The sequence below is a fragment of the Podarcis tiliguerta genome (assembly GCF_965153285.1).
Source record: "Podarcis tiliguerta genome assembly, chromosome: 12".
In the NCBI taxonomy this organism is placed as follows: Eukaryota; Metazoa; Chordata; class Lepidosauria; order Squamata; family Lacertidae; genus Podarcis; species Podarcis tiliguerta.
Genome location: NC_139545.1, coordinates 31,854,610 through 31,870,068, shown reverse-complemented (window position 1 = coordinate 31,870,068; position 15,459 = coordinate 31,854,610). Strand labels below are relative to the sequence as shown.

Below are 15,459 nucleotides of genomic sequence, written 5' to 3'. Positions count from 1 at the left end.
CCTTCTTAAGGTTCCTAGCAGTTGCTACTAGCCATGAGGACTGTGCTCTGCTTCCACAATTGGAGGCAGCAATGCTTCTGAAAATCAGTCGCTGGAAACAAAACCGCAGGAGGGGAGAGTGCTGTTGTGCTTGAATCCTACTTGCGGGCGTCCCACAAGCCAGCCACTGTGAGAACAGGATGCTGGACTAGATGGGCCATTGGCCTAATCCAGCAGGCTCTTTTTGTGTTCTTAAATTTGTCTGTCTGGTCAGGTCATGGCACTGGCAGCAATGCTACAACATACCCAGCAATGCAATCCACTCATATAAAGCAGTGTTTGTTTGCTTTTAAAGCTAGTTCTTGGTGCTTCCAACACATAGCTGTCAACTTTTCCCTTTTCTTGTGAGGAATCCTATTCGGAATAAGGGAATTTCCCTTAAAAAAGGGAGAAGTTGACAGCTATGTTCCAATGTCCAAGAGAAGGAATAGGAACATAGGAAGCTGCTGTAAACAGAATCAGACCACTGGTCCATCTAGGCCAGAATTGCCTGCACTGACTGGCAGGGGCAATCCAGGACTTCAGGCAGGGATTTCTCCTGGCTCTACCTAGAGATGCTGGGGGACGGATCCTGGGGTCTTCTGCATGCGTAGCAGATGCTCTGTGGTTACTACTGAGCTATGGTCCTCCCACAATGAACATGCAATCAGTTATGATACTTGATTAGCGTCTATTCAAATAGCTGCACCTCCAACCAAATCAGCGGTGTCAGCTCCTCCATTATGTGTATGATTCAATGGCCCTTGCTGTAATAGAGAACTACACACCTCTGGAGTATATGAGCGATTCCCTTCAATGTCCAGCTCATTATTTAAAGCTTTGCTAGTTTGTAACGGCAGGGTGGAAATTAGATAGAGAAGCAGGTCCTCTAGCAGCTCTGGCTTATTTTCACCACTTAGGCTTTTTATCACTTTGGACAAATTGAAATGCTGCTCACCATTTGCATTGTACTAAAATAGTTATTCCCCGGGCAACAGATATGTCACAGTTTCCATGAAATCATGCAGATGCTAGGTAGTATTGTGGAAACTCTCTTGTATTAGAGGACAGGTCTACTGTTATTTGCTGCCTCTTTCAGTGGGGTGGGACCTGTTAGAGCTGCCTTTTTGACACCTAAGCTAGCTCTCTCTCAGAACTCTCATGACAGGCAGGAAAAGGGGGGGGGGGGTGGGATGACCAAAAAAAACCCAAACCCACAGAAGAGTAAGGCAGGAGGTAGGGGGACAGGGGTCTGGGCAGGTGCCAGGAGAGGTGTTGTGGTTCCCATGGCACCCACAGGCACCATGTTGGAGACCCCAAATTTAAAGCCTTCGGCTCCCCCCAAGTTACAGCACTGCCTGTGAAGGAATGAGTACAAATCTTGCCTTCCAAACCCCAGCCTCTTTTTAGAGTAACTTTAAAACTCCTTTTTAAACATCAGGATTAAAACAGGGAAACCTTAAGCACTGCTGAAACTCACAAGCTGGTCACTAGCCAGCCACTCTGGAAAAGCCAGGCAGCTGCTGTAGGACTAATGCTCAGATGTCAACTAACTTAACCACATTACTTTCCACATAATTCAAATGAGTTCTGTCTTCATTTGGGGGCCTATCTAGAAAGGCACGCTTTTTGGAAAGCACCCTGAGAGAGAGAGAGATTGAGAAAGCGTGGGGAAGGGTTGCCACTCAGTGACAGGGCATCTGTTTTGTATGCAGAAAGTCCCAGTTTCAGTGCCTGGCATCTCCAGACAGGGTTGGGTATGTCCCCAGTTTGAAACCCTGAAGAACCACTGGATAAGGCTGGTCCCTGTGTTCCTTGACTGGTCCCCAGATTATAAACCACTACAAAACTGGCCAATTCTCCAAGAGACTGATTGGAAGGGGGAGGAAGAAACCTACCACCCCTACCCCTTCTATCAACTGCCAGAGCAGCCTTCCTCAACCTGGTGCCCTCCAAATATTGTTGGACTCCAACTCCCAGCAGCCCCGGCTAGCATGACCAACAGTCAGGGATGATGGGAATGTAGTCCAAATATGGAGGTCACCTGCTTGGAAGACGTATAATGATAACCCCATGTTTCTATTCCTCTGTGCTCCTTGAAGCAAGAGGATGAGGTTGTTTTGACGATGTGCGGGAGATGTAAATATTGGCAATGCTATCAAGCACAGAGCCTGGCATCCCACCCTTAATTGCCCACTTCCCTGTGGCCCAGTTGATTTTAGTCAGATGATACAGGTGTGACTGAAGGCATAGGTTGTTTTACAGTCTTTAAATTGTCAGAACCTTCAGGAAACACAGAGTGGTAATTCTAGAATCAATACTAAGAGACAGGTATTTTACACCTGCTGTGTGTATGTGTAGAGGTGTGTGTGTGTTTAAAGAAAAGCAACAGACACTATAAAGGTTGTGCAGGGATGGGGGTGGAAATACTACAACAATTGACAATCATACTTACTCAATCCCTTTTGCTGGGTATATTGACAGATAGCAGGGAATTGCAGTTCAGAGAGTCAGGTAAACCAAGGGAGGTGTAATAAAACCCCCAAAACATCTGGGTCTAAGTCCAGTGAGAGATGGTGTTTGCGCTGAGATTGAAGCTTCTGTACAGCTTATATGACAGATAACAGACAGCGTTGCCAATCTCAAGCCAATTCATCTTCCATGACAATGTGTGTGAGAAAGGGCAGGGGGGGGGAGTATCTTTGATGAAAACTACAAGACATCTGCTAAACTAGCATCAGGCCTTATGACCCAGGGCTCTTATCTGATGCACCAGTGATCAGTATTTTAAGATTCGGCTCCAAGGAATCAATACATCACTACAACCAGTGACACTTAACAACTGAGATTCAGGACAGGCAAAAGAGGGGAAATGGTAAAATGCATTCTCACAGCACCTAGCTAAGCTATGGAAGAGGTAGTGATGGCCAACAACTTGGAGGGCTTTAAAGACAAATGCAAGGCAAATAAGACTAGCAATCAGGGCAGACCTACATTTTTGGGGCCTTCGTGACCAGCAACGAGGTCTGGGTAGCCACTGCTACCTTCTTCAACGGGGTTGTTTACAACAACGTTTACAACATCTGTGAAGAAGAAGAAGAGTTTGGATTTGATATCCCGCCTTTCACTCCCTTTAAGGAGTCTCAAAGCGGCTAACATTCTCCTTTCCCTTCCTCCCCCACAACAAACACTCTGTGAGGTGAGTGGGGCTGAGAGACTTCAAAGAAGTGTGACTGGCCCAAGGTCACCCAGCAGCTGCATGTGGAGGAGCGGGGAAGTGAACCCGGTTCCCCAGATTACGAGACTACCGCTCTTAACCACTACACCACACTGGCTCTGTGCTACTGACACTCAAAACTTCAGGATTGTTGAAATTTATGCAACAAAAAATTTGATCAATTTTGAGTTGTGCACCTCAAATTGAGTCTACTAGACCCATTTTTCTAAAAGCATTTTGGACTGAAGTTGCTTCCGGGGCTCCTCCGGGATTAGACACCCTGAAGCTTTAAGCTTCGTTAGTTTCATAGCATACCCACCCCTGCCAGCAATGACTACTAGACATGATATCTTTTCTCTGCATCCACTGTACATCTGAATGCCCATTGCTGGGAATCCCTGAATGCCCATTGCTGAGAAGGGAGCTGCTATGCTCAGGTCCTGCTGGGCATCCATAGGGCATCTGGTTGGCCAGTGTAAGAAGAAGATGCTGGACAAGATGGGCCTTTATCCTGAGCCAGCAGGGCTCTTCTCATGTTCTCGTATGCACATCCAGGTTTTTTCTTGCAGTTTGCAAGGAATCCTTACAGCTTTCTTCACCAGATGACACTATGACTCAATGCTTAAAATAAAAAGTAGGCTCTAACTGTATTATCTTGCCCCCTGTTTATCACATTGAAAAACAAACAAAAAGAAATATTTACTCTTTTCCCCATCGTTGTTCCAGCCCTCGGATCACTTAGGTTCCCCTTTCTCCAGCCAACAACTTCCTTTCCAGCTTTGTAGTATCTTTCTGAGATCGCCTAACCATAATCACACAGTATTTGAAGTACAGTGGTACCTCGGGTTACAAACGCTTCGGGTTATAGACTCCTCTAACCTGGAAGTAGTACCTCGGGTTAAGAACTTTACTTCAGGGTGAGAACAGAAATCACGCGGTGGCAGCAGGAGGCCCCATCAGCTAAAGTGGTACCTCACGTTAAGAACAGTTTCATGTTAAGAACAGACCTTCTTAACTAGAGGTACCATTGTATGGCTTCATCATCGATGTATCTAAGAGCACTGCAAATGTGGGCAATTGGATTTATACAGTCCATTGAATTGTATTCACATTTTCCTACCCTCACACTCCCAAAACCTCTCCATTTGGTCCTGAGGGCTCTTTGCACCACTCTTTGCACCAGCCACACCTCTGCTCCCCGGGGCATGCACCTCAATGGCTCTGCTTTCTATCCTCCTTAAGAGTTTTTGCCTGGCTGGTATGTATCCTTGATGCAGCCTGGAAGTATAGAGAAGTCATAAATTCTTCATTCTTCATTATACATACAGTATTATTTTAATCTCCACCTCTTCCTTTCTTCACTACTGCTGCACACGGATATATTTTGAGCCAGCAAATTCGGAATATGTTTTGTTGCAGGGGAAGCAATCAGATGTCAATGACATGTCTGTGCACTACAAATCCATCCTGCTTACCTGGAAACCAATTCTACTGAAATCCATGGAGTTTCATTCAGAGCAAACATGTTTAGGATTAAGGTGACTTTTAGAGGAGTTGAAAGCAGTCAGAAGGGAGCGTTCCAGCATTTAGTCATATATGTTGCTACAGTTCTTACTGTCAGAAAGTTCTTCCTGATGTTTAGTCAGAATCTCTTTTCTTTTAACTTGAAGCCATTAGTTTGGGTCCTACCCTCTGGAGCAGGAGAAAGCAAGCTTGTGCCAACTTCCATGTGACTTCCACACGTTCATTTGAGATGACTAAGAGGTGCTTTAGTCAGTCAAAGTTCTCTGTCTTCTAGTTGACTTTACTTTATGTAATGAAACTGAAAAGGGTCAGCTCAGATTTTCATTCCAACTTTTACTTTCTGTTATTTATAGCCAACATTTTGCTTTCTTCGCAATTCCCAGTACAATGCCAAAATACTGTGTGAGGAAGAGAACGAAAAAAGCTTAAAGCATTTATATGTTCTTGAGTCAGTTTGTGCGATAGTGAATTTTGCTCTATACTTATTATATGACTCATGTAGCTTGAGTAATAAATGTATGACTAAGCTATTCAAGTAGTCATTTGCTTTCTTTCTCCAAACCATGCAAAATTGGATAAAGGCATAGCACTGCTTAAAGGTGAACTATCTAGTTTTGCAAAACAACCAATGTGGCCTATGGGCATTTTTCCCCCCAGAACAACTGGCTTAGGGCAGAAGTCATGGTGTCCTGCAAATAACCCTAGCCAGAGCTCACCATGAGTTGGCTGACTCAACAAACCCGCCCAAGTGTTTCCCCAGAAGCTGGCAATGTACCATGATCATATTTACCCAATTACATCATGATATACTCAAGGTTATTTAGCTAAACAAGGTTAAAGAAAGTGTTTCTAGTACTAATATTAGGTTACTCCCACCACTTTCCATGCTCTACTCTTAAACTGATCTGGCCCTGTAAGACAAGATAGAATAAATGTTTGTCCCTCTTTGTACTCATAAAAAAATAGCATTGGATGGTATGTTCATTCAACATCAGCTGTGTGTTTTATTGTACTTCACTTCAAGGTTAACTAAGGAATACTTTTGTTTCGTTGCTGTAAAGTTTGGACAGTGTGGCTTCAACTGTCATTAAGCTGACAATTCTAGAACTGGCAAATCTCTAAGCAGGGAAGGTAAGCTTCCCATCAGGAGCACATCTACGGCTATGACTAAGCATGCAGACTGGACTAAGCAGCTTCCACTTATAACCACCCAGGTTGCCTCTCACATGTGACTTCCTTCTTCAGAGGCATTTAACTTGTATGTTTCACTTGTTTAAGCAAAGAAAAGTCGATGAAGTATTTCGGTATAAGACTTCTGTCCTGCTCTTCCTCCCAAAGTGGTAAACAATAACCACAGTAGTTTTTCTCTAGTTCTGATATAAAGTGATAAAATGTCACAAACCTTCAATTCATTCTGCTTCAATGGACTTCAAGTATCATGCTAAGGAAGTCAACATTATAATGAACCCAGATTTAGTATAGCTGACAATATTATTTTTGAACATACCAGTAATTCAGAAATAAAGTTGAACAATACTGACAAAACAAAACCCTTTAAGATTCAATTTTTTATTCATACAAAACAAAAACAAATTTTGGGGGTAATAAAGGACATTCTAGTATTTCTGCTTCCAGCTAGCATTCTGTAACATTTCTCTGTTCAATATACAGCAGTCTCATCCCAGACCGCAGCATCACTGAAAGCTATGAGGTTTCCATCTTGTAGCCGTGTTTTTCTAATTCAGCTCTGTAAAGTAAAAACAAAGCACACAAATTATTTAAATCCTATGAAATGTTAGACACTCAATTCTTGCTTACATTAAAAAAAAATACTTGATTGGAAACAGACTAAGTTTCTATTGAGTATCAATGAGACCCAAGTGTCAGGAAGTGTCTGGGCTCAACCCAACATGTATAAAATCTCTCAAAACATATTCTAATTACTCCTCCTTTTGCTTCCAAAACAATTAGTATTCTGATGAAAAGTCTGATTACATAATATAAAATCCTTTTTAAATTGGGTTGGATCCAGATTAAAGTAAGCTGCACTATGTTCCCACTGAAATGACTTCATTCAAGCTACAATCCTATACCCACTTACCTAGAAGGAAGCTTCATGACTGCACTGTCAGTTATAACTACCTTTTCACACTCATTTAAGTAGGACTAATGTGCAACTAACTTAGTCTGGATCCAGCTGTTTATCATATATCCACCTGCACCAATCAATAGTAAAAGGTTGTTGTAAACAGTTCAATGAAATATGTATCTTGCTTCAGCTCTCCTACGCTACTTCCTCCAAAACTTTCCTCTCCCCTCTACCTGTGGTTGCATCCATTCGCCACCCACCCCTATTCCCTACTGAGTTGCTAAAGCAGACACAAGAAGCACAAGCCTTTGAATTACCGTATTTTTCACCCTATAGGACCCACCCTAATATGTGGAACGTGTGGAAGTCACATGGAAGTTGGCTCCCACGGCTTGCGGGGAGCTGCGTGAAGCTAAGCCTGGGCGTGCTGCGCCTCCCCGCTGTCCCCCGTGCTTGTGGGGCTGGCAGTGGGGAGAAGCACGCTTCTCCCTGCCGCCAGCCTTCAAACCAGGTTGGGAGACAGCGGGCTGGCGGCATTCCGGGGGACAGCGGGCTGGTGGTGGGGCTCTCCTGAAGCCTGGAGAGCGAGAGGGGTCGGTGCGCACCGACCCCTCTCGCTTTCCAGGCTTCAGCGAAAGCCTGCATTCACCCCATAGGACACACACACATTTTCCCTTCATTTTTGGAGGGGGAAAAGTGCGTCCTATAGGGCAAAAAATGCTGTATGTTGTTTCAGTGTGCATGTATCTCCATCTTCTTTGCCTGAGGAAGCCACAAACCCCTCAAGGCCAAAGGGAGGCAAGGCATTGCTAAGCATGCAGCCAAGGTAACAAAAATAAGCTATATGCAGAGAAAAAATAATCTCAGAACAGGAAGCGTTATTTTGCAGATACAGTAGATAAAGGAAAACAGATGAAGCAACTGAAATATGATCCAATCATTAAATGCTTTCTCCTCCTCTTCTTTCTGATGTATCTGGCATGGTTCTTCAGTTTTGGCTATTTTATCAATATCTGCTGTATAAGAAATAATAGTCAGTCCTGCAATTAACTTAAAACTGCTTTTTCAGACTGACAATAAGTGACAGCAACACAATTTTCATCTCAAAATTCAGCTGGAGATATTGAGCTTAACCCATTTAGAGCTGCTAGTACCTCAATAGTGATTAATACTAGTTGACACTGCAGCTATTTTATTATGTGCACAATATGGCTAAATATCAGTAAAGTGATGCAGCTTGAAACTTAAAGCAACTGCTGATGTGTATAAAGTTCCATGTTACGTATGGGAGCCACTACAAAATGTGATTTTGTCCAGCATGTCAGATCTGATTCTTGTTTGAGGGATTCTAGCCTGCAATTTTTTCACTATTTGTATATACTGAAAACTTTTAGATGACCTTAGCTGATTGGAGAAATCATCTTCCACATTGTCATCATCCCAATTGTCTTCCCACACATGTGCGTCTTCATCTTCATCTAAACCAGCCCAGTCTGAAAAAAAGGACACAGGACAAGTTTAGTTTATATATAGTTAAACTGTGAGCAAAACATTTCAGCAACTTGAATATCAGGAAGCTTCATTCCCTTTAATTGTGTTATAAATAGTTGTTTTTAACTGTTTTAACAATAATCTTACTGCATTATTGTTTGGGAGACTGCTTTGAGGGGTTTTTTTTACAATTAAACAGTGTATCAATTTTATGAAATGAAATAAATAAATAAATGCAAGTTTAACGATACAATTCAGAGCACAATGTAATTTCATGCCGCTCTTCTGTAAGTACAGTGGTACCTCAGGTTAAGTACTTAATTCGTTCTGGAGGTCCGTACTTAACCTGAAACTGTTCTTAACCTGAAGCACCACTTTAGCTAATGGGGCCTCCTGCTGTTGCTGCGCCACTGGAGCACAAGTTCTGTTCTCATCCTGAAGCAAAGTTCTTAACCTGAAGCACTATTTCTGGGTTAGCGGAGTCTGTAACCTGAAGCGTATGTAACCCGAGGTACCACTGTATGCAATATTTACTGCAGTTCATGCAGCAATATTAATGACAAAGGTAAAAACTGAAAGTGAACAGTGGCTAAAACATGTATCTTGTATCTACCACTTTCACAGTATCTTATACACACTTTATAAGATGACAGAGCTCCATTGGTATGAACTGAGATTATTTTAACGGTTAGATCTGGACCAAAGCCAAGACTCGTGGTTTGTAAATGCATGATTGGAGTCAAATGATAGAAGCACTTCACAGACTGATCCCCTTAAAAGGTCTGGCTGGTAATTTCTAGTCACAGATATTCCAAATTTGTGAGGCTGAACAGCTCTGTTCAAGGTGGTGGAAGCGAGTAAGGTGAGTCAGTATCAGGCAACCTAGACAACACGCTAGGGTGAGGAAATGAGGCAAAGAGATTAGAGAGCAGCAAACTAGATGCTGTCTGACCAAAGATCAGGTACTGGCCCAGGAAGCTTTTTAAAAAAGAGAGAGGTTGAACCCAATTAGGGAAAGGGCCCAGAGTTCCGTCCTCCTAGTAAGGAGTATTGAGAGGTCAGTCCCTATTCATATATTTAAACTCCATGGATACTACTTCAATACCAGTTGGGACCCTAATACCAGGGAATTTGAAAAATGACATGTGAATAAGTTGCACATCAGATTTCATCACTGCAAAACAAGTGGGAGCTCAGGCTATTAAACCATGTGCTTTTCTCCTGACAGGCTTTCAAACCATTGGCACAAATGTGTAAGATTTGAGACACACAATGATAGAGGCAGCGATCAAAGACCATGTATTGCCGTACATTTCTAATGCCATCCTTCAGGACATAAAAACGACCCGTTCCAGCAATGCCTTTCTACTGTTTTCCAAAGTAAAAACTGGCTTTTCAAATACATTTCTGATCTCTAGAACTCTAACCCACGAGAATAAGTAAACCAGTCCTGTGCTTAAACAATACTGTGGCAACCTGATGCAAAAATACAGTAACTATGCTATGACAGTTCACTGGCTTTGTAACCAAAATACTACTGTATAAGTTTCACATTTAGGTGGTGTTTTTCAAAAGACACAAGATACGAGCATTTCAGGGCTTTGGCATTCTAGTTTACTATATAGAACATTGAGCTTTCATGCATTAAAAATATGAATCAAGTTAATCTTTTGATGATTCTGAAACAAATAAGTAATGCTCCCTGCTAACCAGCCTTGAGATGAGCAGACTCTCATCTTACAGTCTTTCCTCTCCCTGGAGTAAATACCACTCACTCCACTTAATCATGGCTGAGGGGTTTGTTGGCACTTATGTTAACCACTGTCAAATTCTAAACATACATACTACGATTTAGGAATGGAAAAATCCAGGATACTTAAATATATCTCTGATGTTTTATTCTATGTTTTAAATTTTGCACATTGCAAGTTTTTGTTTTGTGTAAGTTGCTTATTTATTTTTCATAAATAAATGAAACTTACTGCCTAGCATGTTTTTAACCAAGGAGTAGACCTGCCATGTTTTAACTGGGCTTTTGAGAAAAAGCTTCTTGCAACTGACATTGCTATAATATTAATGAACACAATAATGTCAGCAGAGTGCATTAATTCATTTTAGATCACAACAGCTTCTGTTCTAACAGATCAATCTCTGTTGAAATACTAAACAGAGCAACGCAAAACATAACTTGCAACACATTCTTATTTCAGTAACTGAAATTATATGGATCACTGGTATCTTTGTAGCTACCATAATTTCTTGAAAGCAAATGGGTTGGGCTGAAAGACATGCTCACTAAAATTAATACGGTGTAAAATGCAAAACCCCAAGTGCATCCAGCTGTACAGCAGCTCTGGGTAACACAATAGGTACTGATGGGGGTGGTGGGTAGGAGGCTTCTCCTCACCCTCAAACATTCCAAACAGACAACTAGTTTCCACATCAAAGTTCTGTGCAACTTGCAGCATTTGGAACATTAGCTGATAAAATGATCACCTCGCTTTGTGTTCCCTACTGATTAAACTTGCTGCACTATAAGCAGCAGTCATCTTCACAAAAACTGGGACAGAAAGCCTGTAACTACACATTATTCATGCAGCTAAAGGATGTTATTTGCACACTTGCAAATGTAAAATTATCATCCAGTGGTATTATTTGCCTTTCACCAGATAAAATGAAAAAATATAAAGCACTATGGGGATTTGAAAGTACTGTATCATTAATTAACTACAACATGCCCACGTTTCAAAGATCTTAAAACTACTTGTATAACACAGTTGTTAAATTCTTCTACACTTAAAAGCCAACATATACTTTGTTTCTTGCTCTAACATACCTAAGTAACTTATTTTTCACACTTCTGTACAATTTCGAAAAAATATTTAGCATTTGATGAATTCTTATAAGGAATACAGTACCACAATGGAATGCTTAACAAAAATAGAACAAATCGATTTCAGATGGTTGAATTTGAAAGGTAAGAATAAAATCACCCTTGAAATGTAGGGTGCTTTAATAAAAACATTCTTTGTGGAATGTTTCTCTCTCATATGTCAATATAACTTTGCATTGTGAAACTCTGTAACTGGAAGGTGCACTTCTAAAGTTTATTTAACACAGAAGTTTACTGATACTCATGCTATTATTATTCATACCTATACTACTAAAATTCTAAAGGTTATTTCAGTTAGACTGCTGAAAAAATATGACAAATCAGCAGCTCAAGATTTTCATTCGAAAAAACTTTGCACTTCTCAGTGCTGAGCAAATACAGCACAGCAAATGCAATTAAAGCAAAATGATAGCAGCACTGCTTTTAGCACAATCTGCATGGCATCAAGCTTTAAAATATATAACAAAGTTCAGCTACAAAGCAGAGATGTTTAAAAACATAATACTTCTAATAAATTGTATGAAACAGACTTTTAAAAAATCTGCTACATAGTTTTGCTGAGCTATACAATAATAAAGAAGCCTTATTTAAGGTCAGCAGTAGCCACTGTTTGTGCAATCCTGTTTTACTGTTGAAAAAGCACCACCACAGATCAGCAACGAATCAACCAATCATATTCAAATGTAATAGAAACATAATAAAGTTGAGCAAGTACTGTCTGAAACCAGAATGCATTTCTGGTCATTCAGCAAAGACTGAGGCCCTTGGTTCCTGAGTCTGCCACAATTTACTGGAAGCAAGTTCTATAAATGAACAGGGCTTTCTTCCTGGCTATTAAAGGGGATAGTAAACATGGTGTTCTGAATACGCAAGAGTGACAATTATTAAACAGCTGCTGCTAAATGTTTAACACACATTGACTGGCTTTCTGTACATGCCATCACGTCTATTGATCAAGGACAGCATCTTTGTTAACTAGGTGAGAGATCTTGGTCCTACCAACTGTACCCAGGAAAACAGTCGGATCACATCCCTGTTTAGCCCAAAGTGCACAAGCGGAGAGAAATCCTCCGAACGGTACACGCGTTTTAAAGCGGTCCAAAACCTGGCCAGCCACCTGTCACGCCTCAAGCCTACCCCTGATGTTTCTTCCACATGGAATGGGGGGACGATGCGGGCGAGACAGCCAGCCAGGAACTCGCGCTGCGTAAACACACCGCACATCCAAAGCACATGGCATTCTTACACACACACCCCGCGGGGCAAAGCATCCTGGGAACTATAGTTCGATGCTGGGAACTGCAGGTCTGAGGAGTCACGTGCTTCAAACGTGTGGGCAGCCTCAGGCGCGAAAGGGATGCTGCGAGATAAGGCCCCGAGGCCTCAGAGGCTCCTACTCGGAAGCAACCAAGCCCCAACTGTGAAGAGGGGGCCCCCTCCCGCGGGAACGGCGCGCGCGCACCCACACCCACACAGGCGTGTTTGAGGCCTAGTTTTCAGCCTCTCCTAAAGCCTCCCCGCCCCCCACCAGGCAACAGCGCACAGTCACCGTCCTCGTCCCTCAGCCCCCCCCCCACGAGCCGCTCCCCTTCTGGGTTCAAGGCTACCTTCGGCCGGGAACTCCTCGAACTCGTCGTCCTCCTCCAAGAGCCCCAAGTCGACGGGCTGTTTCTTCTCCGACATCATCGGCCTTGAGCCGCTCTAGAGCCCGCCAGCGACTCCCACTCTATTGCTCCCCGCTGGGAATGACGGGACGGCGACGGAACCGGGAGGCCGGCCGGCAAGCGAGCTAGCGGACGTGCGGGCGGAAGGCGCATGCGCCCTCTCCCGCGCGGCCTGGCCGCTCTAGCCGCCGACGTCGCTCGCGAGAGCGTATCGGCGTCATCCCCACCCCCACAACCACGCGCTGCACGCTCTTGGTCCCGCGTCACGGCGGTTTATTTCGCGTCCAGCTCGTTCTTTGTTTTTTAGTTACCTCGGCGGGGATGTGCAGGGAGGTAGTTTCGGCGCTTTTCTTTTCGGAGGGAGGGGGCAGAGGCAATGGGGGAAACGAGCCAGGGCGTGAGCAACGAAAGCACGCAATACAATAAACTACATCCTACATCAATAGTGATATTTGTCTGTGCCATTCTTATCCCGCCTTTCTGCCAAACAAGATGGGGTGGTGCCCATTGCTCCCACTTCCATCACAACAACCCTGTGAGGTAGGAAGATGCTGGCCAACCCATCTTGGCTGTGAGTCCTGGAAGACCTTTCAGGCCTTTCCCCACATAGCCCAGAAAGGCCTTGAATGACTCCAGCTACAAAAGTTGATGCTGCTGAGCAGACTCTTGGGCTGGGGTGTTGTTTGGGAGAGGGGTGTTTGGAAGCAGGGGTTGTTGCTGTTACCTGATATTAATTTCTTTGTATCCTGATTTTTAGACCTTACTATTTAATTGTTGCATTTTAAAAAGCAGAGACATCACCTTGCCAACAGAGGTCTGTCTAGTTAAAGCTATGGTTTTCCCAGTAGTGATGTATGGAAGTGAGAGCTGGACCATAAAGAAGGCTGATCGCCAAAGAATTGATGCTTTTGAATTATGGTGCTGGAGGAGACTCATGAGAGTCCCATGGACTGCAAGAAGATCAAACCTCTCCATTCTTAAGGAAATCAACCCTGAGTGCTCACTGAAAGGACAGATCCTGAAGCTGAGGCTCCAATACTTTGGCCACCTCATGAGAAGAGAAGACTCTCTGGAAAAGACCCTGATGTTGGGAAAGATGGAGGGCACAAGGAGAAGGGGACGACAGAGGACAAGATGGTTGGATAGTGTTCTCGAAGCTACCAGCATGAGTTTGACCAAGCTGCGGGAGGCAGTGGAAGACAGGAGTGCCTGGCGGGCTCTGGTCCATGGGGTCACGAAGAGTCGGACACGACAACAACAACAAATTTAATTGTTGGTTGGGTTGTGTGCAATTGTGAAGGAGTTGGGTATGTTTAGCCTGGAAAAGGGGAGATAAAATAATAGCCGTTTCCAAATCACTTTAAGGGCCTGTGAATCAACCTTGTTTTCCCTTGCTCCAGAGGGCAGGACTCGAACCAAGGGCTCCAAGTTACAAGAAAGGAATATTGCTCAAAAAAAAAGATATGCTATTATGCCTAGATTAAAATGTGAAGTACTGGATGCAAAAATTAGTAAGGAAAGATAATCAGAATATATAGATGATTTGAGAAGATTGTAGAATGCGAAGATTATTGTAAATTGTATAATGTGGAGGAAATCGAGTGGGGGCGGAAGGAAGTGGGAGGAAGGAGAAAAGAATAATATGATGGATTGAGGAAATAGAAATGTAAATGTATGGGGGGATGGGGAGGAAATGGTGTTGGCTTTGGTACATCTGTATTGTAATGTAATATGTGAAAACCTTGCAAGTTTGCCAATGTGTCTCCATTACACAGTTCACTCTCGGGCGGGGGGGGGGGGGAGGAGAGGAAGATTCCGACTAAACATCAGGAAGAACGTTTCTGACAGGATGAGCTGTTCGACAGTGGACTGGACTCCCTCAGAATGCGATTGACTCTTTCATTGGAGGTTTCTAAGCAGAAGTTGGATGACCATCTGTCGTGGATGCTTTAGTTGAGATTCCAGCATTGCAGGGAGCTGGACTAGATGATATTCGGACTGCCTTCCAATTCTACAATTCTGTGAATCTCTGAAAATATATTCTTACTACTATTCAAGATAAAGGAACTCAGTCCTCCTTTGCACATAGTCACCCCCTTTCTGTTTTCCCCCTTCTTCTTATCACTTTAGAAAGAATCCTGAACAACAACAATGAAACAGTTTTACTACGACTGATGTATTTCTGAAGATTTAGTTGCAACAACGATGTGGATCTACATCAGTTGAAGAACATTGTACTAAAATGTAACTGCTATTCAAGTACCTGATTATGTATACAAGCCACATAACATAGCAAAGCAAAACATTTTCCTTGAAGATTTTTCTGCATCCCACACAACTGAGGTTTTTTCCCCCTCTCTCTCTCTGTTGGCATGACACAATGAACATGTGTTGCCAAAATATAGGTGAATAAAGGATGGCTTCAGATGGCCTATTGACAGTAATTAGATAGCATGCTCACAACACTATCCCCTTCTTAAAGATGGTCTGGTCCTCAGAGCTTTTGCAGCAGAGCAATCCTAAGCATTTTTGCTCAGAAATATTATGGGACTTAATACTCAGA

The 15,459-nt window shown here is 43.0% G+C and overlaps 1 protein-coding gene across 1 annotated transcript; it reads right to left on the bottom strand.

Moving 5' to 3' along the window:
- Positions 1-6,312: 6,312 nt before the first annotated feature.
- On the bottom strand, positions 6,313-13,084 carry SEM1 (SEM1 26S proteasome subunit). The gene is made up of 3 exons (XM_083405559.1): positions 12,840-13,084; positions 8,248-8,341; positions 6,313-6,506 (listed from the first exon to the last, which is right to left on the bottom strand). The coding sequence occupies exons 1-3, from the start codon at positions 12,916-12,918 to the stop codon at positions 6,464-6,466; spliced, it is 216 nt and encodes a 71-aa protein (XP_083261685.1). The 5' UTR covers positions 12,919-13,084; the 3' UTR covers positions 6,313-6,463.
- Positions 13,085-15,459: the final 2,375 nt, after the last annotated feature.